This window comes from Juglans regia, chromosome 12, assembly GCF_001411555.2.
Source record: "Juglans regia cultivar Chandler chromosome 12, Walnut 2.0, whole genome shotgun sequence".
Lineage (NCBI taxonomy): Eukaryota > Viridiplantae > Streptophyta > Magnoliopsida > Fagales > Juglandaceae > Juglans > Juglans regia.
Genome location: NC_049912.1, coordinates 2,399,799 through 2,422,746, shown reverse-complemented (window position 1 = coordinate 2,422,746; position 22,948 = coordinate 2,399,799). Strand labels below are relative to the sequence as shown.

General features: G+C 40.7%; 3 protein-coding genes across 3 annotated transcripts; 1 reads left to right on the top strand and 2 right to left on the bottom strand.

Moving 5' to 3' along the window:
- Nucleotides 1-5,072: 5,072 nt before the first annotated feature.
- LOC108997539 (plant-specific TFIIB-related protein 1) lies at nt 5,073-8,616 on the bottom strand. The gene is made up of 3 exons (XM_018973853.2): nt 7,911-8,616; nt 7,027-7,185; nt 5,073-6,097 (listed from the first exon to the last, which is right to left on the bottom strand). The coding sequence occupies exons 1-3, from the start codon at nt 8,502-8,504 to the stop codon at nt 5,273-5,275; spliced, it is 1,578 nt and encodes a 525-aa protein (XP_018829398.1). The 5' UTR covers nt 8,505-8,616; the 3' UTR covers nt 5,073-5,272.
- Nucleotides 8,617-9,278: 662 nt separating this feature from the next.
- LOC108997542 lies at nt 9,279-13,724 on the bottom strand. Its single transcript, XM_018973856.2, has 3 exons — nt 13,306-13,724; nt 12,997-13,212; nt 9,279-10,009 (listed from the first exon to the last, which is right to left on the bottom strand). The coding sequence occupies exons 1-3, from the start codon at nt 13,537-13,539 to the stop codon at nt 9,953-9,955; spliced, it is 507 nt and encodes a 168-aa protein (XP_018829401.1). The 5' UTR covers nt 13,540-13,724; the 3' UTR covers nt 9,279-9,952.
- Nucleotides 13,725-16,720: 2,996 nt separating this feature from the next.
- Nucleotides 16,721-17,976, top strand: LOC108997522. Its single transcript, XM_018973840.1, has 3 exons — nt 16,721-17,443; nt 17,593-17,705; nt 17,814-17,976. The coding sequence occupies exons 1-3, from the start codon at nt 16,721-16,723 to the stop codon at nt 17,974-17,976; spliced, it is 999 nt and encodes a 332-aa protein (XP_018829385.1).
- The last annotated feature ends 4,972 nt before the right edge of the window (nt 17,977-22,948 follow it).

Genomic DNA, 22,948 nt, shown 5'->3' with positions numbered 1-22,948 from the left:
CATTCCAAACAAAACCAATAGTTCTTTTATTAAAAACTCATTAAAGAGCCACTTACCTCGATTGCTAGTAAAAAATAATCACACGATATTCATTCGCCAACGGTCACTCGGAACCTATTTCAAAATCATTACAAACCGTTAACTTCTACACTAAAATAGTTTCACTTAACTCTAAAATTTCACCAAATTCTTAATAACATGAATTTAAATTTGTTCTAAAAGATTATCCTCTAAAATTGATAAACCCCAAATTTCTTATATTGCAAACATGTTGTTGGACAACACATATACTGACTTCCATTCCCTTATTATTTCAACGTAAATAAGGTTTACACTCAACTATATAACAGTGATATAAATATAGATTAATTCTAGCTAGTATCCACCACTAACACTAGAATATTAAATTCATTTTCAATACAACCTAACAACATAATCAACTAAATATATTCTCAACAATTCACAATACCAGATCTTAACAAATTTCATATTCAAAATTCATTAAATATGTTACTTATAAGGGAGAAGAATTTTTCTAATATTATCGTTGGTGGTGATAAAACGAAAAGGAGCAATGGCTGTGGATGGAGGTTATTACGTTGGATAAAAATGAGAGGGAAACAGAGTAGGGATATATTAAATTAAAATACATTTAAATATATATAGAGAGACACATAAAGATATATATCAACCGGGGGAACTGAGAGGGAGAGAGAGAGAGAGAGAGATGAGATGGGGGTTGTGCGTGTGTGTGAACCGAAGAGAGAGAGAGGGGGGTGTGTGAGAGAGTACGTCTGAGTGGGGGGAGGGGGGTAGAGGGAGAGACGAGATGAGGGAGGGGGTGTGTGTCAGAGAGAGTAGAGAAGGGGGTTTTCGTGTGAGAGAGAAAATTAGAGAAGGGGGAGAACTTACGGGAAGGAAATAGAAGGGGCAAAGAAAAAGGGGAGGGGATGGGGCTGGCCCTTTTCTTTTTTGGGTTATTACAGTTAAGAGTTAAAGTCCAAGATACCAACTTCTCTATTGATGTTCATTTATTAGTATTAATAGATTGTGACATGGTGTTGGTATCCAATGGCTAAGAGAATTAGGCCAAATTCTCTGGAACTTTAAGGAGTTGACAATGAAGTTTAACTATAAGGGGAAACCAATAGAATTAAAGGGATTAGTTGCATCCCAAATGATTGAGGAAGGCTCTTTTAATAAATTTAATAAGTTTGTGAAGAAGAGAGTAGTCTTTCAAGTGAAAGAAGGTGATGATGGCAGTGAGCAGAAAAATGAAGATGTTCCTTCAGTAGTAGTGCAGACTTTATTAAAGCACTACGTAGATGTTTTTAGTGAACCAAAAGGCCTACCCTCTCATCGATCCCATGACCATGCCATTAACCTAGCTCGAGACAACAAGCCAATCTCAATCAGGCCTTATAGATACCCTTATTTCCAAAAAGATGAAATAGAAAAAATAGTTAAGTAGCTGTTGAACACTAGGGTCGTACAACCAAGTTAAAGCCTATACCCATCACCTGTCTTTTTGGTTAGAAAGCTGGATGGCACTTGGTGACTTTGCGTAGATTATAGAGAGATTAACAGTGTCACAATTAAAGATAAGTTTCCTATACCAGTAGTAGAAAAGCTTATGGATGAGTTACATGGGGTAATAATATTTCTCAAGCTAGACTTAAGGTTCAGGCATCACTAAATTTGGGTTTAGCCAAAGGATGTTCCAAAGATAACACATGAAGGACATTATGAGCTCCTAATTATGTCATTTGAGCTAGCCAATGCTCCATCTACTTTTCAAAACCTCATGAATGAAGTATTTTGACCCTATCTTAAAAAACTTATTCTTTTTTTTTTTATGATATTTTGGTGTACAAAAAAAATGAATAGGAACGTGTAAAGCATTTATAAATAATATTGAGGTTTTGAGGCAACATCAAATCTATGCCAAGCAATCCACGTGCAAGTTTGGGTGCTATGAGATCTCCTACCTTGGCCACCTAATTTCTGCTCAAGGAGTTTGAGCAAATCCTAACAAGTTGCAAGCTATGAGGGAATGACCACTTTCTAACTCACTCAAGGCTTTAAAGAGATTCTTGGGATTGACAAACTACGATTACATGTTCATGTTTATTAAAGGATATTGGGATTGCTACACCTCTCACAAAGATGTTTACAAAAAATTCCACTGGAATGAATGACATAAGGTTGCCTTTCAAAGGTTGAAGGAGGCTCTCACACATCCCCCAGTTGTTACACTACCAAGTTTCTCCATCCCTTTTGCTATAGAGTGTGATGCTTCAGGGAATGCTGTCGAAGCAATATTAATGCAAAAGGGGAGGCCCCTAGCCTTTTTCAGTCAAGCTTTTAAAGAGAGGACTCTAATGATGTCTACGTCTACTTATAAGAATGAGCTTTTTGCTCGTCTCAATTTTTCTTAAATGGAGGCCCTATCTACTTGGACATCTTTTATAATGAAAACATATCAACAGAGCCTTAAGTACTTACTTGATCAAAAGGTGGGTACTCATATGCAGCAAAAGTAGATCACTAAACTCCTCAGGTATGACTTTGTGGTTGAATACAAGAGGAAAACTAACAACAGAGTAGTGAATGCCCTATCTAGGAAGGGAATTGAAGATGAATGTTCTCTATCCCTATTAACTTTTCCTACGATAGGTTGGCTGGAAGAATTGAAGGCACCCTATGCTATTGATGAACAACTACAAAGTCTCATTTCTAAATTATAGAGAATCAATTACCACTAGAACATTTTGAGGGGAGAATAAAATTTTATACCAAAATAGGCTTTATATACCCCTAGCATGAAGAATTCATGAATAAGCTGTTGGACTTGTGCTAAAGGATTGAGATGGACAACACTCTTCCAAGTAGATTATTGTTTCCTCTCCCAGTACCTAATCAGTCATGAACTCACATAACAATTGATTTTATTGAAGTACTTTCTAACTCAAATGGCTTCAACAACCTGTAGGTAGTGGTAGATAGACTTAATAAGTATAGCCATTTCACCCCCTATGAGTATTGGTATTGACTCGGACAAATGCCTTTGCAATCTAAAATTTGGCTAATAATCCCTTAACAGTGCTTGCATTGGAAGAGGCAAATGCAAACCATTTGCCTTAAATGCTATAGTAAATCTCTAAATATGTATGGTTACTATTCACCCTCTAATCGATAAATTTATGTTATTTTCTCTCTCATCTCTTTCCCTCACACTCAAAATCTCATCTCTCTTCTCTTGATAGGTTTTATGTATTTTAGTGTGCAGATTATAAAAAATTATGAAAAGTAAAACAAAAAACTAGGCCAAATATATATATATATATATACAAGATATACATTAATGTGTACATAAAAAATTTAAAAAATAATAATAATTTATTATTATAGCTAGTGATATTGCTAATTCAATGTGGGATATAAATTATTATAGATAGGCAAAAGACAAAAGGTGACATTTTTTATCCAAAATTTGCCTAAAACTTTAGATACACCAATACTAATGCTCTAAGGCACCCATACACAACAAAAATCTTAGCAGAACTCTTTCTAAAAAATGTATTCAATTTACGTGGACTACCCACCTCAATCATCTCTTAGTGAGACAATACCTTCACCAATAGATTTTGGTAGGAATTCTTTAATCTCCAGGGGTTTCAGATGGGCATGAGTACAACTTACCACCCTCAAATCAATAGGTAAATAGAGGTAACTACAGAGCCTTAGAGAACTACCTAAGATGTTTTATTGGAGATTGACCTAAGGATTGGTCCTCTTGGGTACCTCTAGTAGAGTGGTAGTGAAACTCCTCCCCCACACTTATCAACCAAACTTATCCCTTTTGAGGCTCTCTACGGATATCTACCCCTTCAACTATGTGCTGAGCACCGCCTAGGATCGGCCCATGTGCAAATATCATTCCCTTAGTATTATTTTAGTAGATTGTTATTTCATTGCATTTTGGGTTGTTAGATGTAATGGGGCTTCGGCCTGTATGGATTAGGATTTGAATTGTTGTGTATTTTTTTAACTTTACTTATTGAGTAATTATATATAGTCGTGAAATGTGTAAATATTGTGTAATCATTTTGAAAAAAAGTGAGATCTATTATTAAAAAATTAATTTATTTTCATGTGAGTTCTATATTTATTTATTTTTTTCAAAATGACTGCACGGCGTTTACACACTCACGATTGCAAATATCATTTCTCTTACTTATTTAGCTGGCCTTGGCCACGTAAAGAATTTCGTTAAGAATTCCGACAACTATATGTACTGGCAAATCCTTGAGAAAGGCATTAGAAAGTAAAAGAATCTTTTTTTTTTCTTCCTTCCATCTTCTTCTTGGAGGTTCTCACCCTAGATATTACAAAATTGTTATCAAAATACATTGAAATATAGATATTTGTTTGGCTGTGGTTTGGATGAATCAAATCCGGATTTAGATTGATTGAAAATCTTGCTTTTACTAGGGACTTGTCTCCATGGATTTGGAGCATATTATGCATAAATTACAATGGTACCAAACAAATTGCTAAATTAGGCATCTACCCCAACATTTTATGATAAGATTTTCTAGACCGGGATTTGGTCTTTGGCTTTTTTACTTTGGGTTCCAAACCTCGAATTTCTGCAGCAGTTCAGCAAATTTAAATTAAAAAGCCATAAAAAATTGATACAAAAAGAGAATGGGAGTTGAACTCCAATGGCAAAGACTTCAAACAATTCATAAGCTTAAACGATATGTATATATATATATATATATAAAAAAAAATGAAACAAGCCAATAAAGTGAAGCCAATCTACTTTTCATTTTCTCAATTTGATATGCAAAGATCTCCGGCGTACTTCTGCTTGCTGTGCGATCCTTTAATACGTACAAAATTCAAACAAGCGGCATGAATACCAAACGCAGCGTGTCATGTGATTCGAATGTTCCATGGATAGCTGGACAAGAAAAAGACACTCCAATGGTCTTTTGCTCCTCACATATGTAGCTAATAAGAAAACAAACAGATACGAGCTATAAGCGCTTTCAAGACCATCAACCAGACTGATAATTTCGTTTCATCAATCATCAGTTCAATGGCACCCTACTAAACCTAACACCTGAGATTTGCTAAAACATGAAACATTCTCGATTTGGCAATGAACTGCTATGAGAACTAGAGAATCAAAAGAGTTCGTAGGAAACGTTAGTATATTACAGGTAAACACACGACTGAAACAAGACAGTATATGCCTCTGTGGCTAGGGATCCCTACACGGATCTCTACACTGATTGGCATTTCTATTTCCATTTTGATTCCCAGTTCCTTTATGTTCGGAATAACCTGACACTACATTTGGTGGCCGAACATATCGAACATTTGGAGGCCCGGAAATAGGGGGGGGCCAAAACTGCCGGGAAACAGAACTTGCACTTGAAGTTGGCGGATTTGCAAGTTGGTTTGGCTTCAGGGGATTGGTCACGTGATTTGTGTCTTGATCTGCCTTCTGCTCTAACTCTTGACGGTTAGGGTGCAGCTCATTAATGTCTGTTCCTCGAGTAACATTCTGATTCTTTTCACTTACTGTCCTAGGACCAGACGTCCCAAGTGGAGTTTGGGGTTGCCAGAGTGTTGGTGGTCTGTTCAGTACGTAGGAGTTGCCTCTGCTTTCAGCTTCCTCTTTTGCCCTAACCTGATGGCCCGTGTCTGGGACCTCGTTTGGCTTGTTAGCTTTAATTTCTAGCTGCTTGTCTCTGTCCAGTGAAGGAGTTGATTCGAATAAATCAACTTTAGTTGCTGAAGCACGGCCTAAAGCAATCACAGTTGTGGGAAAAGCTCTCTCTGGAGGAACAGCAGGAGTGTAATTAGATGGGAGCAAATCATCCCAATTTTCTAATAGCTCCTTGTAGACCTTACGAAGAGTGACCTCAGTGAGGCCTGTCACCTTACAGATCTCTGCCTGGGTTTTGCGTTTGTCTTCTAGTTGGCAGGCCAAATAAATAGCCGCTGCAGAGATGCTAATAGGATTCCTTCGAGTGCAGAAGCATTTATTGATAACTACTTCTCCGATGTGAGTTGCAAGCTCCTAAAATGATATGCAGGACCATAGTCAGCCGTGATCAAAATGAAAAGATAGAGGGGCATAAATTCTCACTAGAGCAAACTTCTATACGAAAACAGTTATCAAATCAAATTTCAACACCACCAACAGGAATCACAGACCATTCCTATGAAAAAATGTCTACACAACCATAAACCCGACTGATGATTGGGAAAAAGAAAATGCAGACACACCGTTGTATCAATTTTTGTGATTGGCACCGGGTGTCCAGGAACAATGTCCCGGCTAATCCCGGAGGTGCACAGGGCCTCGGCAAGGAGTTTCCTACAAGTGCGCATTGGGTAATTCAAAGAAAAAATTCCCCAGTCTAACGGCCCTAATAGATTATTTGCACCCAAGGAGATTTGAACCTTAGACTTGGGGAGAGCATTCCCCAAAGCCCAAGGCCTTTACCACTTTAGCCAACCCCTAGGGGTTACACCGTTGTATCAATTAACAAACTCTTCATATGTGAACTAGAAGGTGACCAAATACATCTTCTGAATGTCCAGAAAAACAAGGTTTTGGTGTAATAGACATCATGAAACTGCAAAATCAGAGTTAGATCTTGCAACCATTTGAAATAAAAAGTTGTGAAACTCCTCTTGATGCTTTTTTGATTTGGCACTAGGTATCCAAGAACAAAGTCCCGACTAATCCCGGGGCTGCACAGGAAATTCCTCTTGATGTTATTAAAGTTCCTTTTCTTTTTCTTCAGTCTCCAAACTCCTCTAATCCATTAATAGACAATTCTCTTTTATCCAACTCTACCCATTTTCCCAAAATCTTTTTAGCATCATATTGCTGTCATCTAACTAATGTATGATTACCATACCACATGGTATCAAGGGTTTTCTAGTGCAGGAGTTTTTCCCAAGTCATCCAACTCAGTATTCTGCATACAAGAAATGTACCTGAGCAGATTTGTTGAGCTGGAGAAGCGTGCAAAACCTTGGCATATGGACTGATATGGAATTGCTGTTAATGGGCTGACTTAGCTGTAAAGCTTCTCCAAGTATCTTGATGTACTTCCCGATCTCCTTCTGGGGTACATTCGCCGCAATTGAGATTTCCTGCATGCAAAATCAGATATCAAGCATTGGTAAAGATTACTTGAAGTGACACACATAAAGGATAGAGGAGCATTCATATATCAGCAACGACTGAAATAACTATGGCTGAATTTGTACTTATTGGCAGGTTGCGCCAAGAAAACACTGTGGATGCAATCGACACTGACATGGAAGCAAGATTGCCCACCAGAGGGAAGAGGAAATCCCATCAAGATACCGAGTCACATACAACAAAGATTACTGCTATAGACCACAACAAAATATGTATAAACCACCAGCTGTTTTCTCTTTCACAAAATTTTGTCCCACAAACACAAATATATGTTCCGGCATTTTAACTCTCCTTGTAACGGCGCATATAAAGGAGAAAAGCCCGGATTTTAGAGCTTATGATTCAAAATCATATTAACAAAATTTTCTTGTTTCCTTTTCTAACTCTAGCTTGTATTTAGGTGTTTTCTCTTTTATACTCGCCTAAATACTTATACTAATAAAGTTTTATTTTACTTATCAGAAAATAATAATAATAATAAAGCGAAAGAATGATACAAACAAAATCCAAATACCACATTGTGAAAGAGCAAGCAAATAGCTTTACGTTCCTCAAAATCCTAGCCCCAGTTGCACCAGTTACTTCCAAAATACTGAGATAACCTTATACCAGATGATAAAACAAGGACAAAGAAATAGAATAATGGGAGAGCTAGAATGAAATTATGAGGTACCTGGAGGGTCCTGGGCTCTTGGGCCTCTCTAATGGCCTGGACAAGAGCAGCAGTGGCAAGCGCCTCCACACTACGATTCCTCAAACAAGTAGCGGAGCAACAATCCCTAAATAGCTGAAACGCGTGGTCGGATATCTCGTGGTCCAAGCCCAGAATCGAGGCTACGTCGATAATTTGCATGTAGGCTCTCAGATTATCGACCACAACCGTCGAAGAGGAGGAAGAAGAAGAAGAAGAAGAAGAAGAAGATTCAAGGATGCGCTCAAGCTCAGCAAGGTGGCCGGAGAAAGAGAGGCAGGAGCGGAGGAAGAGAGGGCTGGACTCGAGGGACCAGGTGGAGAAGGCGGTGATGAAGCCGGTGGGCTCGAAAGGATCTTCTTCGCCGTCGCGGTCGTGGTGGTGGTGGTCGAGGGAGGGGAGGTCGGAGGTGACGAGGAGGAGAGGGTTGTCTTGGGCGCGGAGGTGGAAGAGGTGGTGGGGCTGCGATTGCCGCTCTTCGATCACGCGGCCGCACGATGCGCACTCCGATATGGAACGGCCGGAGCTGGTGGTAGCGCACCGTCCCTGCGCCGATGAGCAGTACGGGCACTTCATTGCGTTCAGCGGCTTGCGAGTTGAAGGTTTGGAGCTCAGCTATACGTGGGAATTGGGACAGTCTACTTGCCAATCGGGTCAAGTAGTGTGAGACGGCCTGATTTGGTTCGCTGCTTATTTTTTATTTTTTCCTTATATATATATAAATGTTTTTTGCAATGATGTTTTGTAAATTAACAATTTAAATAAGACATCATTTAAGAGATAGATTAGATAATAATACTCGAAAAAAAATTCTACTCATCATCTTTACATCATATATAATTTTTTATTTTTATTTTTTTTTTCTGTTATCAAATATGTAGTATATGGATGATGAATAGAAAAAATTAATTAGTTTATGAAGAATAAAATCCAAAAAAATAATTAAAAATAATAATAATAAATAAAAATAAATGTAATGTGTGATATATGGAGATGAATTGCACAGCTCATATTCGAAATTGAAAACATTTTTTTTTATAGCCTACACGTCTACAATTGCCAATTATAAGTGAAGAGTAGGCAATTTTTGCAGAACGGATTAAAATTAAGAAAGTTTTTATTTATTTAACTAATCGTGTAAACGTGTTGAGTTAGGTTCAAAGAGTTCACAGTCCCAAATTCTGAACCATTCCTCGTTTTAGTATCAAGAATTGGGAGGTCCATAAATGAACTTGACAGGGGCAAGCAATTCCAAGTTTGCGTCTTTGATTTTCATTTGAGATGGTATTCGTTGCTTTTACAATGTAGAATTAAGCTAAGAGAATTACCACAATCACAAAGAATATGATATCACATAATACGTTAGATCTACTTTATAATAAAAATAATTTTACTATCTAACGTACCACATTAAATTACATCAATTTATAAGTTTACTTTTATGAATTCTCTTTGTAACTAAAGTATTTCCGAAGAAGAAGAGAAACAAATCCGCCCCTCCAATATATGTTCCTTTTGAATTTATTAAATCAATGAGATGAGACAACTGAAGCAACAAGCATTACTCCCCTTAATAGCTTGAACTTGTCATGCATACAAGAGAAGTGGAATCATCCTGCTCCAACAAGCATTTCTCTGAACATATTTAATCAAGACATCAATGCTGAACTTACATGCCTGTCCATGTAAGCAAGGAACTCCTATTCAACAGAGAGTTTTGGAAATTCTTTTCCTTGACTTTAAATAAAACCTGATCAAAAAATTTGTTCGCTTGAATGATCTACAACCTATCAATTCACTACCCGAGTGGAATATTGTGACAGCAAAAATTTGTAAGAACAGTAACCTAATTAAATAGGTAGTTTCTCCTTGTTATGAAACCACCTAAGAACCGAGTAGGATTCGCGCCGTCACTACCTTTCACAAACTTGGGGTAGCACATGAGCATTTATAGTACATACCAGTGAAGATTTGATCCTCGAATCCCCATCATCCTTTACATCATCGATGATCACCTGTTGAGGTTATATTTCCCTGCCATTCTTTGCTCGTTTCAAACTCTTACTCAATTCTCGTGCCATCTGGCAAAATAGAAAGAGGAAAGAAACAGCAGCGACACACTTCTGTTAATACTTCTGGGGCCCAATATGTAAACAACAAGAAAAGAGCAGGAAACATTATCTCAACAATTTTTTTTTTTTTTTTAAATTGGCTTGTATGAAATTGGTAATATCATAACATTGTCTCAAACAATCAGGGAAACAAAGAGGATGTGAGTTTTTTTATCATTTTCAATCTAGGTGAATGAGATTCACATAGAAACCAAATTCTGAAGTTATAAAATGAGACTTTGATGCTCTCATCAATGATGTTCTTTCTATCCAAATCCTCGGAAACAGGCTATTAAAGTTAAAATGATTGAAGTTTTGCTATTTGGAATTGTCTTAGGTCTAATTCCTATTACTTTGGCTGGATTATTTGTAACAAAGCATATTTAAAATACAGACGTGGTGATCAGTTGGATAGCTCCAGACAGCACTTTAAAGTCAAGCAATATGCTCATCACTTTCATATATGTGAAGATTCTAGGTGTCCTCCCTCTAGCAGAATGGATTGACCAAAACATGCAGATAACTTGGCCAACTCAGTTCCTTGGCATATGGATTTTCCTTAAACTATTAATAATATAAAGGGAGACCAAGCCTGTCAGGTCCACATAATAACTCTACCTAATCTGTTATAAAACCAGAAAAATCTATGCGTTGAAGAAAAAATGGCCTATTCATTTATTTATGGGTAAAAAAAAAAAAAAAAACCCTGCTTATTCACATACATTAGATTTTCATCAAATATTCTTAAAACTAAGGACGGCAGGTTTAAGCAAATCTTTGTCGAGTCAGGAGTTATGGGCTAATTAGAGGGGAAGAGGAAATAGAAATTTTCTAAGACGAGGTTTGTAAAACTTATGTCGCCTTTAAGACATTGTAACAGGCCATTAAAATAGCCTAGTAAACCTATTATGGATCCATAGAAAAAAAAAAAACAAAATTAGGGTGTTCTGCCAAACCCATCAATGATGTTTAAAATGAATTTTCATAACTAACAGAGAGGTGTTATCCACATGCCAACAAATGCAAAGCTTCCAGTCATGCAAAACTGTCATGAACTCCTACTTGAATCTACCAGTACAGATACACAATATTCTAGTTAGTCATGGATTGGTGTTGGCATGTGCAAAAAGAGTGGAGAGTCCATTGATCATCTAACAACTTCTTGCATCACCGAAAGGATCGAAACCACATTCGTAGGCTGACAATTTTATCTTGTTTAAAAAAAAAAATCTTGTTTCAGTTTTATTTATTATCCCTGATCTGGAAGTAACCCTTTTCTTTCCTTGCGCCCTAATGCTCCTAGTGACTCTATGAGATTGCTACGACCCTATGGAATGACTTCTTTGCTAGAGTGGGACTAGCTTTAGTGATGTCGAGAAGGGTGATTGATCTTCTATAAACTTGGAGAGGCCCTCAAGGCAATTCACACATTTCAGCAATATGGAAGATGGTCCCATTATGCATGTGGTGGTGTCTTTGAAGGGAGAGGAATGAAAGAAGCTTTGAAGATTGCAAGAGATCAATGGATGAGCTTAAAAATTTCTTTTTGAATAATTTGGTAGATTGTAACAGATTTTAACGGCAATAATTTTCATGAATTTTCTGTATCACTAGATTAACATGCATAAGTGACACTCTTGTACATGTCCCATGTACTTGGGCTCTTGCCTAATCTTATTTTCAATAAAACTCTGTTTACCAATCAAAAAAAGTATTCTGGTTAGGTCTGTGGGCATGTGTGTTGGTTAGACTACAATGTTTGAAGTTAATGTTCTTAACACTGCTTTTAGTTCGGATGGTTGCAACTAATTGTTTCTCACAACCTTGCTAAAATACTTAAACCTATCGAACTTTGGATCTTTGTTTTTTACATGTTTTTTGGCGGTTCTCTTCTATACATAACACGTGCTTGGTTTGTCCCCTTTCCTTTTGTATTTTAATAAATTACTCCCTTACAAAACAAAAGTGAAAAAATAAATTTAGATCATTGTGTAGCCTATGTTGCCCACATAACCTTAAAATAATACCCCTGCCCCACCCAAGAGACCAAACAAAAAGCTGATTATACAAACCATACAGTTTTACAGCTAAGATGATTGTTATGTCGACAAGTAAATTTTCATAAACACAATTTCCGTGGGGAAAAACTAGTTCTCAGTAACAGAAGACGTCTTGTGAAAAATCTTCAGAATGGGGAGAAGGTAATGTGTGGTCTTGAAGGAAAAAGTACAATGTAGATCAAATTTAGGTGAATATGCCAAAGAAAATGTAGCAATGATGGAGCTCTACAGGAAAGTGGAAGAGAGAAGAGGAAAAACATCTTCAAGCATTCAAGCTGTCAAAACAAATACAGCACTGACATCAAAACGAAGTTTAAAGGAACGATAAAATGTTTAAGAAAGCAATATAACCAATCACAATGAAGATACAAAGGGTATCCATAGTTAACAACAGGTTCATAAGAAGTTTATAACAGTGAGATTAAACAGATTAGGCATAATAATATCAATAATATCTTAGACCAAACGCGTACACATAAAATCTAAGACTTGTTGGCATTCGAATTAGCGGAGTTTTCCCATCCCTAACAGCACAACTTCACAATGGAAACAACAATACACCTGAACTTCCGCTTCCTTTCGACCAACTTTACTTCTAAACGCCTAATCATCACTCTTCTCTTCATTCCAAGCCCACATTACGTAGTTGATTAAAAAGCATGAAAGCTTTCCATCCCCTACCTTTTAGTTTATGGAGCAGTTGGACAAGCAGATTTGACTATTAAATGGAAACATAACAAATACTAGTTGTAGATGGCCGAAAATTAGCAAGCAGAATAATCAATTCGAAACGCAGGATGCTGAATCTTAATTTCAGCTTAAATACCTAAATGAAGCTCTCAAGGAAGGTACCCATCCGCAACGCTAAGAAAAAGACGAAGGGAAGAAGATACGAACCGTTGATTGGACGGGAGGAGGATCGAGATGAACGGAGCGCACAGACATCTTAGCGATCTCAGTAATGGCGGCCTGTCTAACACCAGGGGCGTCGCTGGTCAAATCCTCGTAGGCAGCATTGAAGGCCTCCTCCCAGAACCTCGGTAATCTGATCCGACGGCTGTTAGTGTACACGTCCCACATGTGCTTCACCACCTTCTCCCTCTCCTTCATTTCCTGCACGCCAAGAAAATAGATCAAAATTCCAACGAAAGACCCAACACCACGCAAAGAGAATGCAGAGCAAGCGAGACGAAAAGGGAAGTTTACGAGGACGTCGAGATCGTCGCGGATGGGGTTATCGAGGTCGTCGGAGAGACGGTTGAGGTTACCAGCAGACCAACGGAGAGTGACTGTACCGGTTAACATTGACCAAAATGCGAGCAACAAAATTGCGGCGAATGCCCAGAACTTATACCGGCCTTTACCAAAGAGACTCGAATCGGAGCTTTCTTTCTTACAATTAGGCGTCGTCGTTGTCGGAAGGGCATCGTCATCCTTCATATCGATCAAAGAGAGAAAAAATGCAGATTCCTGTGGAGTTGAATTTGAATAATTTGATTTGCTTAATGAATACACTTGCAGAATTTCTACTGCTTTCTTCTTCAGTCCGATGAGTTTCAGGTGGACTCTCGGTTTTGGGAAGGGTAAAAAGAATCAAGATTTTGCTTGAAATGGAGGGGCGTCAAGTTCAACTGTCAACTATCTTAGTGCCTGCATACATAGATAATGTGGACGTCACACGGGCCACCACATCGTATATTCGTATGATTTTTGGTTTGGGTTGACTTTACTTGATTGAAGTTGTTGGACTCGACCGGATGATATGGGCCGTTGATTTTTATGGCGGATATACAACTTGCTGTTATAAAAGCAGCAATTTTTGGTTGTATATTTTTGTCCTTTTCAGCAATGATATATTTGGACTGATTTTATATATATTTTCTTTAAAGCATTAACTACTTCAAATATATTAAGATGAGTTACGGTAGACAGATTTATTTTTGTATATTTTTGTATACATTTCATCGATTGATTAGCTAAAATAATTATTTTATATTAAAAAAAATTATGCAGTCAATCATATCAGTTGAATGTATAAAAAAATATATAAAAATAACTACACATAAAATTTTTAATTTATTATTAAATATAATCAAATTGAGAATGAAAATCATTCTATTAATATTTATATAATTAATTTTAATGTCGTGAGAGTCGGATATCAATGCTCACTTGTTTTCGAATTGGAAATCATATGCATAACTCTATTGTCACAAGAGTATTACTATTCTAAAATCTTTACATCACATACTATGATCATTTGCACAATCATATTTTATAAAATAATTTTAAGACATGATTATACAAAACGTTGTAAAAATAATCATACATGTATTGATTTTTATAAATAACTATACATTGATAATTTTTATAAATAACTAGATAAATCATTGGAGGGGATATTTGGATCCCCTCGGGTAACCAAGCTCACGACTAGGAAGCCGGCCCAAAATCTTAGCTTAGGGCTGAGAGGGCCACGACCAAATGGCCCGTAACCACGACCACATGGAATATAAACTCCCAGAGAGTTGGAGATCCGACCCACAGTTGGATACAATCATCTTAAGCTAGATAACTCCTGTGAAAAAAAGAGATCCTCTCCGGTTAATAAGGAATCATGAAAGATAAGCACACGAGAATGGTGATTAGAGTCATTTGCTATCACGCCATGTCCATGTCCTTCTATAAATAATCTACGAGAGGTAACAAGCACTTCACTTCATCTATACATATATTTATTCTCATGTTGTATTTCTAACTTAAGCATCGGAGTCTCCTAAGGGCAACCAGTGCCACCTCTTTATTGTCACAGGTCATCCGTGTGATTGGTGGTGTAAAACACGTCCTTTACAGTGGCGTCGTCTGTGGGATCTTTATAGATTTTAACATGATTTTCACATGTCAACCCTCATGCGATCACATGCAAACTGTGATATAGAAACAAGCATGACGGAATTGGAGACAAGGTTAGCGGAAGCCGAAGAAAGGCTTAAACAAGTGATGGCAGTTGTCGAGCAACTGCAAAAGGTGAACGAAGAATTAAAACGGAAGAAGGATAACCCTTTGTCCAAAACGGGTAGGTTGAAGGAGATGCACAAAATGCGTAGGGGTAAATAGTGAAGAAATAAAGAAGAAAAAGATGCACGATGAACTGTGCAGTTTGGTTGACAAGTACAAGGAGATGGCAAAGACGATAAGTGGTTCCTCTTCCGTGGAGCAGCTTCTTACTCGTATAGATTTTCCGTACAACGAGGAAGTCATGGTGGTACCACTACTATCCAAATCTAAAGTGCCGCAGATCGACTTATATGATGGTTCCAAGAATCCTGTGGATCATCTCGAAAATTTTAAAACACATGACCTTTCACAGCTTTCTCGGGGAAGTGGCTTGTCATGCCTTCCCACTAACGTTGAAATGGATAGCACGAGGCTGGTTTGGAGCCCTACATTCTTGAACCATTGGCAGTTTTGAGGAGCTGGCAAAACAATTCCATACACAGTTTATGGCAAGTAGAAGGCACCATAAGCCAGCTGCCTATTTATTGACCATAAAACAAAAGGAGGGAGAAAACCTAAACGCTTACCTGACACGCTTCAACAAAGAAAGGCTCACCACGAACGACCAAGATGAGAAGATCACCCTAGCCGCCCTCCTCCTAGAGGGAATTTGGCCTCGAAGCCCGTTCATGGCTGAACTAGCCAGACAAACTCCTTCCACCTTAAGAAAATTCATGGACCTAGTAGACGAATTCGTTAACGCGGAGGACACTTTACAGGCCCTCTTAGAGCCACAGAAGCAAGAAACAAAGCTGGAGAATAGAAACCAAAGCAATTCCAAAGACAGACAAAAGAACAAACGGCCGAGGCCACTAGGATGATAGGCGAGACCGACACACCAATTAGTAGGACTAAGGGCACCACCTAATCCACAACAACCTCAACGTTCAGGAGAGTAGTAGGGCAGCAAGGAAGGAAGAACACTCACAGGTAGTCGCCAGCGCTATTATACGCATCACCACACCAACTCCCATTGCACCGAAGATTGTATCACTCTAAAGAAGCGAGTTGATGAGATTCTGGAAGTAGAGAATTGGAAACAGTGCTAACTGATTACATCAAGCCACATAGGAAAGAGAGTCGCCAATGAGAACAGAGGCGAAGTAGAAGCTCTAAGTGCCAGAAGCAGGAGAGGCATGGAAGGAACAATTCTCCTCGACCAAGAAGAGACCAAGAGCAGGCCCCCCTTGGAGAGATTCGCACGATAGCGGGTGGCTTCGCTAGGGGCGGTGCTATGGCATCGAGCATAAAAGCTCACGCCCGTAGGGCAAGGTGTCACTAGGTATACATGGCAAATAGGCTACACAAATACCTCAGGAAGGGGACAACCCCAACCATTTCGTTCGAGGATGAAGATTGCGAGGGGGTTATGTACTCCCACGATGACGCCTTGGTAGTCACGTTGCTAATAGCCAACTACACGACCAGGCGAGTCTTGGTTGACAATGCGAGTTTGGTTGACATCTTATTTTGGGATGCTTTCGCTAGGATGGGTATTAATCCCGACAAACTGCGATCATCATCTTCTCTGCTCAAAGGGTTTTTGGGAGAAGCCGTTTAACCTATGGGCGCCATAATGCTTTCAGTTACGGCAGGGCAAGGCACCCACACGGTCACAAGCATGATGGACTTCCTAGTGGTCAAGGCTCTATCATCCTATAATGCTATATTAGGGCGTCCAACCTTCAACAACTTAAAGGTGGTAACCTCCACTTACCACTTTAAAATGAAGTTCCCAATAGAAGCGGGAGTCAGCGAACCTCGAGGCGAGCAGATATTGGCGCGAGAGTGTTATGTCCAGAAGTTGAAGGCGAGGGCACCGATAGTTTGTTTGGTGAGTAACTCAGGGGAGCAACCGCCACCACCACCTTGGGTAGAAGAGGAACAGGACATAAAAGCCAGGGACGAGAGTAATCTACTGCAGGCCAAGGCCAACGAGCCGCTGGAGATTGTAAAGTTGCATCCAGAACGCCCAACTGCCACCACAAGGGTCGGTACAAAGCTTCCACCGAAATACCAAGAGGCCCTAAAACAATTGATAATTGAACACATAGATGTGTTCACCTGGAGCTATGAAGACATGCCAAGGATTGACAATAAGATCATAGAGCACAGGCTCTGCGTCAATCTAGAGGCCAAAAAAGTACTGCAGAAAAGGAGGTCGTTCGGCACAAAAAAATGCATGGCCATAGCTAAAGAGATCGATAGGCTTTTAGCGGCGCGTTTCATAAGAGAGGCGCACTACCCTGAATGGCTCTTCAATGTAGTGCTCATAAAAAAGCCAATGGTAAATGGAGAATATGCGTGAACTTTACCGACCTCAACAAAACTTGTGTTAAGGACAACTTCCCACTTCCTCGAATTGACATCATTGTAGATGCCACCGCTAGACACAAATTTTTAAGCTTTATGAATGCCTACTCCAGGTATAATCAGATCAGGATGAATAAGACAGATGAGGAGAAGACGATGTTCATAACTAGTAGAGGACTCTACTGCTACCGAGTGATGCCTTTCGGATTGAAGAACTCTGGGGCAACATACCAAAGGTTGGTCAATCGAATGTTCAAGCACTAGATCGGGAAGACCATGGAGGTATACGTGGACGATCTACTGGTGAAGAGTATGGAAATCGCCTAACACCTAATGGACCTCAGGGAATCCTTCGTAGTATTATGCGAGTATAAGATGAAGCTGAATCCAGCTAAGTACGCGTTCGGGGTTAACTCGGGCAAATTCCTCGGCTTCATAGTCTCGAGGAGGGGAATTGAAGCCAACACTGAGAAGATAGAAGCAATCTTACACATGGCACCGCCATGAACTATCAACGACGCCCAACAACTAGTGGGAAAGGTGGCCGCCTTGAATAGGTTCGTGACAAGGTCCACAGAGAAATGCCTAATTTTCTTTCGAGTCCTAAGAAAAGTACACCCTTGGAATGAAAAATGTGACCAAGCCTTCCAAGAACTAAAGTAGTACCTGACCAATCCGCCCCTGTTGAGGCAGCCTAATCAAAGGGATATCCTATATGTTTACATGGAGGTTTCCCCTCACGTTGTATCCACCATCTTGGTAAAGGAAGAGGAAGGAAACCAGGCCCCAGTCTATTACACGAGTCGTGCACTAAGGGGTGCCGAGGTCAGGTACCCGTGGATGGAGATGCTAGCGTTTGCACTATTGATAGCCGTCAGAAGGCTGGGACTATATTTCCAAGCCCACCCAATCAAGGTATTAACTGAATATCCTGTCGAGAGAGTACTACAAAAGCTGGACTCCTCAGGAAGGCTAGTCGCATGGTTAATGGAGCTTAGTGAGTTCAAAATTGGCTATGCACCGAAAAATGCAATCAAGGGGTAAGCCCTTGCAGATTTTGTCGTCGAATTCACTGGTTTCCCAACATAAGCCTCGGCACCACCCCCCAGTCGACCCTGGACAATCTTTGTCAATGGGTCTGCCTGCTGAGCAAGGGGTGGCATTGAAATTCACATCATTATAGAAGCAGGTCAAGAGCACCACTATATGACAATGCTTACCTTTAAGACCACCAGTAACGAAGCAGAATATGAGGCCTTTATAGTAGAACTATTCTCCGCCAAGGTACTGGGCGCAGGCAGGTCGAGTTAAAAGCCAACTCCCAGATAGTGGTGAACCAGGTAATAGAGGCCTACGCCACCAAAGGGGGAGAAGTTGAAGAAATATCTTGAACAAGAACTTGTGCTTCGTGACCAGTTCACGTACTTTTCCATAGTACAAGTTCTGCGGGCGGACAATTCGGTGGCAGACAGGTTGGCCAGGGCGGCATCAGCAAAGGATGGCATAAAGTTACCATGGGAGGTACATAAGAGGTTGATCGAGGTGCTAGTCGTTGGGATCCCAGTAACACATGATGGCCTCGGGATGCCAAAATGGGCCAACGAAATAACAAACTACCTAAAAACAGGGAAACTCCTTGAAGGAAAGGAGACGACAAGGAAAATCAGAAGGTGGCGTAGTTTGTCAAAATTGGTGGCGTGTTGTACAAGAAGGGAAGGGTTTCACAACCCCCTTACTAAGGTGTATCTCACCCAAAGAAGCGCAGTACGTCCTCACAGAAATACACGAGGGCATATGTGATAACCATTCAGGGGGAAAACCTTGGCAAGAAAAGCCTTAAGGACATGTACTATTGGCCCAACGCCCTTAAAGACGCCAAACAATTTGCTAGAAGATGTACTTAGTGTCAAGCGTACGCCTCTGTCCTGCACTGCCCACCAGAAAAACTATCATCCATCACCTCCCCATGGCCCTTTGCCAGTGGGGGTCAACTTGGTCAGACTGTTCCCACTGGGAAAGGGTGGGGTAAAACATATGATAGTGATGTAGACTAATTTACAAAGTGGGGAGAAGCAAAGCCCTAGCAACCATAACAGCAAAAGTCGTCACCAGGTTCCTATGGAAAAGTGTTGTGTGCAGATTTGGAATCCCCAACACTATAATCTTTGACAACGGGGGACAATTTGATTCAGAGCATTACAGGGCGTGGTACCAGGAACTCGGAATAAAGGTGAGATATTCATCACCAAGGAACCCTTAGGAAAAATGGCAAGCAGAGTCGACGAATAAGTCCCTACTCGAGATCTTGAAAAAGAAACTAGGCGGCCAGAAAGGCGAGTGGCCAAAAGAACTCCTAGAAGTTTTGTGGGCCTAAAGAACATCGGTGAAAACCCTAACATAGGAGACACCTTTCACTTTGGCATTTGGAAGTGAAGCAGTTGCTCCCACGAAAGTCAGTCTGCCCACATACCGAACCAACCACTTTGACTAGGCAGAGAATGACTAGTCCCTCGGTGAGCAACTAGACCTACTCGAAGAAATAAGAGAGGAGACGGAAGTCCAAAATATCCTTAGCAAGAGAAAAGCAGAATAATACTTCAAAAAGCGGGTCAAGACGAGATCATTCAAGGTTAGCGACCTGGTCCTGAGAGAAACACGTGTCACGACCCAAGATGAAGGGAAACTTGGCCCACGATGGAGTGGGAAAGGCTCTACGTAGTAGCCGCCAGCAACCGTCTAGTGTCATACCGGCTCAAAGAGAGAGAGTGAGGGAAGGGAGCTTCAACACCCATGGAATGCCGAACACCTAAAGAGGTTTTATCCTTAAAAAGTTATCTCCTTATGCATTTATTTTAAAGACAATTTTGGCTTTCGAAATGTACGTTTTGACGGGAGTCAAGGCAAGAAAAACGAACAAGCATTCAACCCACTATAACTAAAATGGGCGTGGAGGTCAGAAGACCCCATGACTCCCCAACAAGTTAGCTACCAAAGGTAGAGTATATACTCGCGGTGCACCCAATAACTTAGCCACCAAAAGTCAAGTATACACTAGTGGTGCAACCAATAAGTTTGACACCAAAGGTCGAGTATACACTCTCGGCGCACCCAACAAGTTAGCCACCAAAGGTTGAGTACATGCTTGCGGTGCAACCAAAACGGCAGTGGAGGTAAGAAAACCCCACGACCCCCAACAAGTTAGGCACCAATGGTGAGTATACACTTGCAGTGCAACCAAAATGAGAGTGGAGGTCAGAAAACCCCACGACCCCCAACAAGTTAGCCACCAGACGTCGAGTATACACTCGCGGTGCAATCAAAAAGGGTGTGGAGGTCGGAAGACCCCACAACCCTCTCAACAGTTAGCCACCAAAGGTTGAGTATACACTCGTGGTGCACCCAACAAGTTAGCCACCAAAGGTTGAGTACATGCTCGCGGTGCAATCAAAATGGGCGTGGAGGTCAAAAGACCCCATGACCCCTGAACAAGTTAGCCACAAAAGGTCGAGTATACACTTGCGGTGCAACCAAAAAGGGCGTAGAGGTCAGAAGACCCCATGACCCCAACAAGTTAGCCATTAAAGGTCAAGTATACACTCGTGATGCAACCAACAAGTTAGCCACCAAAGGTTGAGTATACACTCGTGATGCAACCAACAAGTTAGCCATCAAAGGTTGAGTATATACTCACGGTGCAACCAAAAAGGGCGTGGAGGTCGGAAGACCCCACAACCCTCTCAATAGTTAGCCACCAAAGGTTGAGTATACACTCGCGGTGCACCCAACAAGTTAGCCACCAAAGGTCGAGCATACACTCTCTGTGCAACCAAAACGTGCATAGAGGTTAAAAGACCCCACGACCCCCCAACAAGTTAGCTACCAAAGGTCGAGTATGCACTCGTAGTGCAATCAAAACGGGCGTGAAGGTCACAAGACCCCACGACTCCCAACAAGTTAGCCACCAAAGGTCAAATACATGCTTGTGGTGCAACCAAAAAAGATGTAGAGGTCAGAAGACCCCACGACAGACCAACTGTTGGCTGCCACCACTGAGCTTAACTCCACTTGCAAGCAAACGGGAATGGAGGTTAGAGGCTGAAAACCAGCATAGGAAACACACATAAACAAAGTATCCGAGGAAAAAAAAATAAAACCACATGGAGCAATGAAGCAAAAATTGTCTAGAGCCAACACAAAAATCAGATACAAAGGTAAAAGACCAATTCAAGGGCCAAAAATTTCCCAGATCCCAACATCTGTCCAAGGTATATAAAGGATCCAAAAGAGGGCAATAATTACAAAATGCCTAAAACAGGGGCCCGACACTCATTAAAAAAAAAAAAAAACTCATTTTGGCAATGGGAGATGTGGAAAGGCATCAGGCATCAAGCATCACGTTGCACCCCAAGGCATTTACATACTGGACTGGGTTGACATCCGGTTCAAACTCTTTCAAATTTAAACTCCTCAAATCAGTTTGAGGATTGGCCAACAAATGTGCTCGTAGACAAGCCAATCCGACCCCATACTCGTATCTGAAAGCCCGATCTCGAATGGGCCTGGCGGCAGACAACTGAGGATGCAAATGAACAATCTCATTGTTCTTAGAAACCAATTAGGACTCCAACCTTTCATGCCCCACTTGTAGCTCTTTCACTTGCTTAAGCAGCTTGACCACCTTCCCGAGGGTTTGGTCTTGGTGGGCGTCTACCCCTTCGCGCTCTTTCTTGTACTTCTCATACCTAGCTTGCGCATGAGACATACCCACTTGCAACTCTATTGTCCTCGCATCTTTCTGGTGGCACTCCTACCAAAAAGCCTCCTTTTTCCAAGACAACTCCTTGGCAATTTTCTCATGCTTCTCTTTAGAGGAAGCCAAGGCTACAACCGTCTTCTGACATTTTCTTTCAGCATCAGCTCGGGATCACTCTGAGGATTCCAACGCCCCCCTCAGGCATAACACTTCCGCCCTGGTAGTAGCTTTTTCCATCTCTGTCATATGTAAGGCAAAACTGTCACTAGCATGGAGAGTCTAAACATGAAGGAGTTCAGAGCGCAAGCCGCACGACTCCTCTCGAAGAGAGTTGAGGTCCTCCTCCAGGGAGTGAACATAGCCATCCGATTGCTCTAGGCAACATTGTAGCTGGTCTCTCTCAGCATTAAGGCGGTTGATCTCTTTCTTGGCAAAGAAAGAGAACTTTCGCCGTTCATGGACCTCCTCCTCCAAGTAGGCCCTATCATCCACTATCCAAGACGCTAAAGCATCTATATTATGTGCGAGCACAAATGATTAAGCAAACTTTGTACAAGGATAACAAGGCACAAGCCAAAAAGACATAAGGAAAAGAGCCTTACCGAAGGCAACATCCTCCTCAGGTGCTTGGCTATCTCCACAGTTGGCCCTAAAGAAGGCAGAGGGTAGCGAGGGCCAACATCTTCCACCTCATTGCGTCCCCCATTCGACCCACACTAGCCGCCC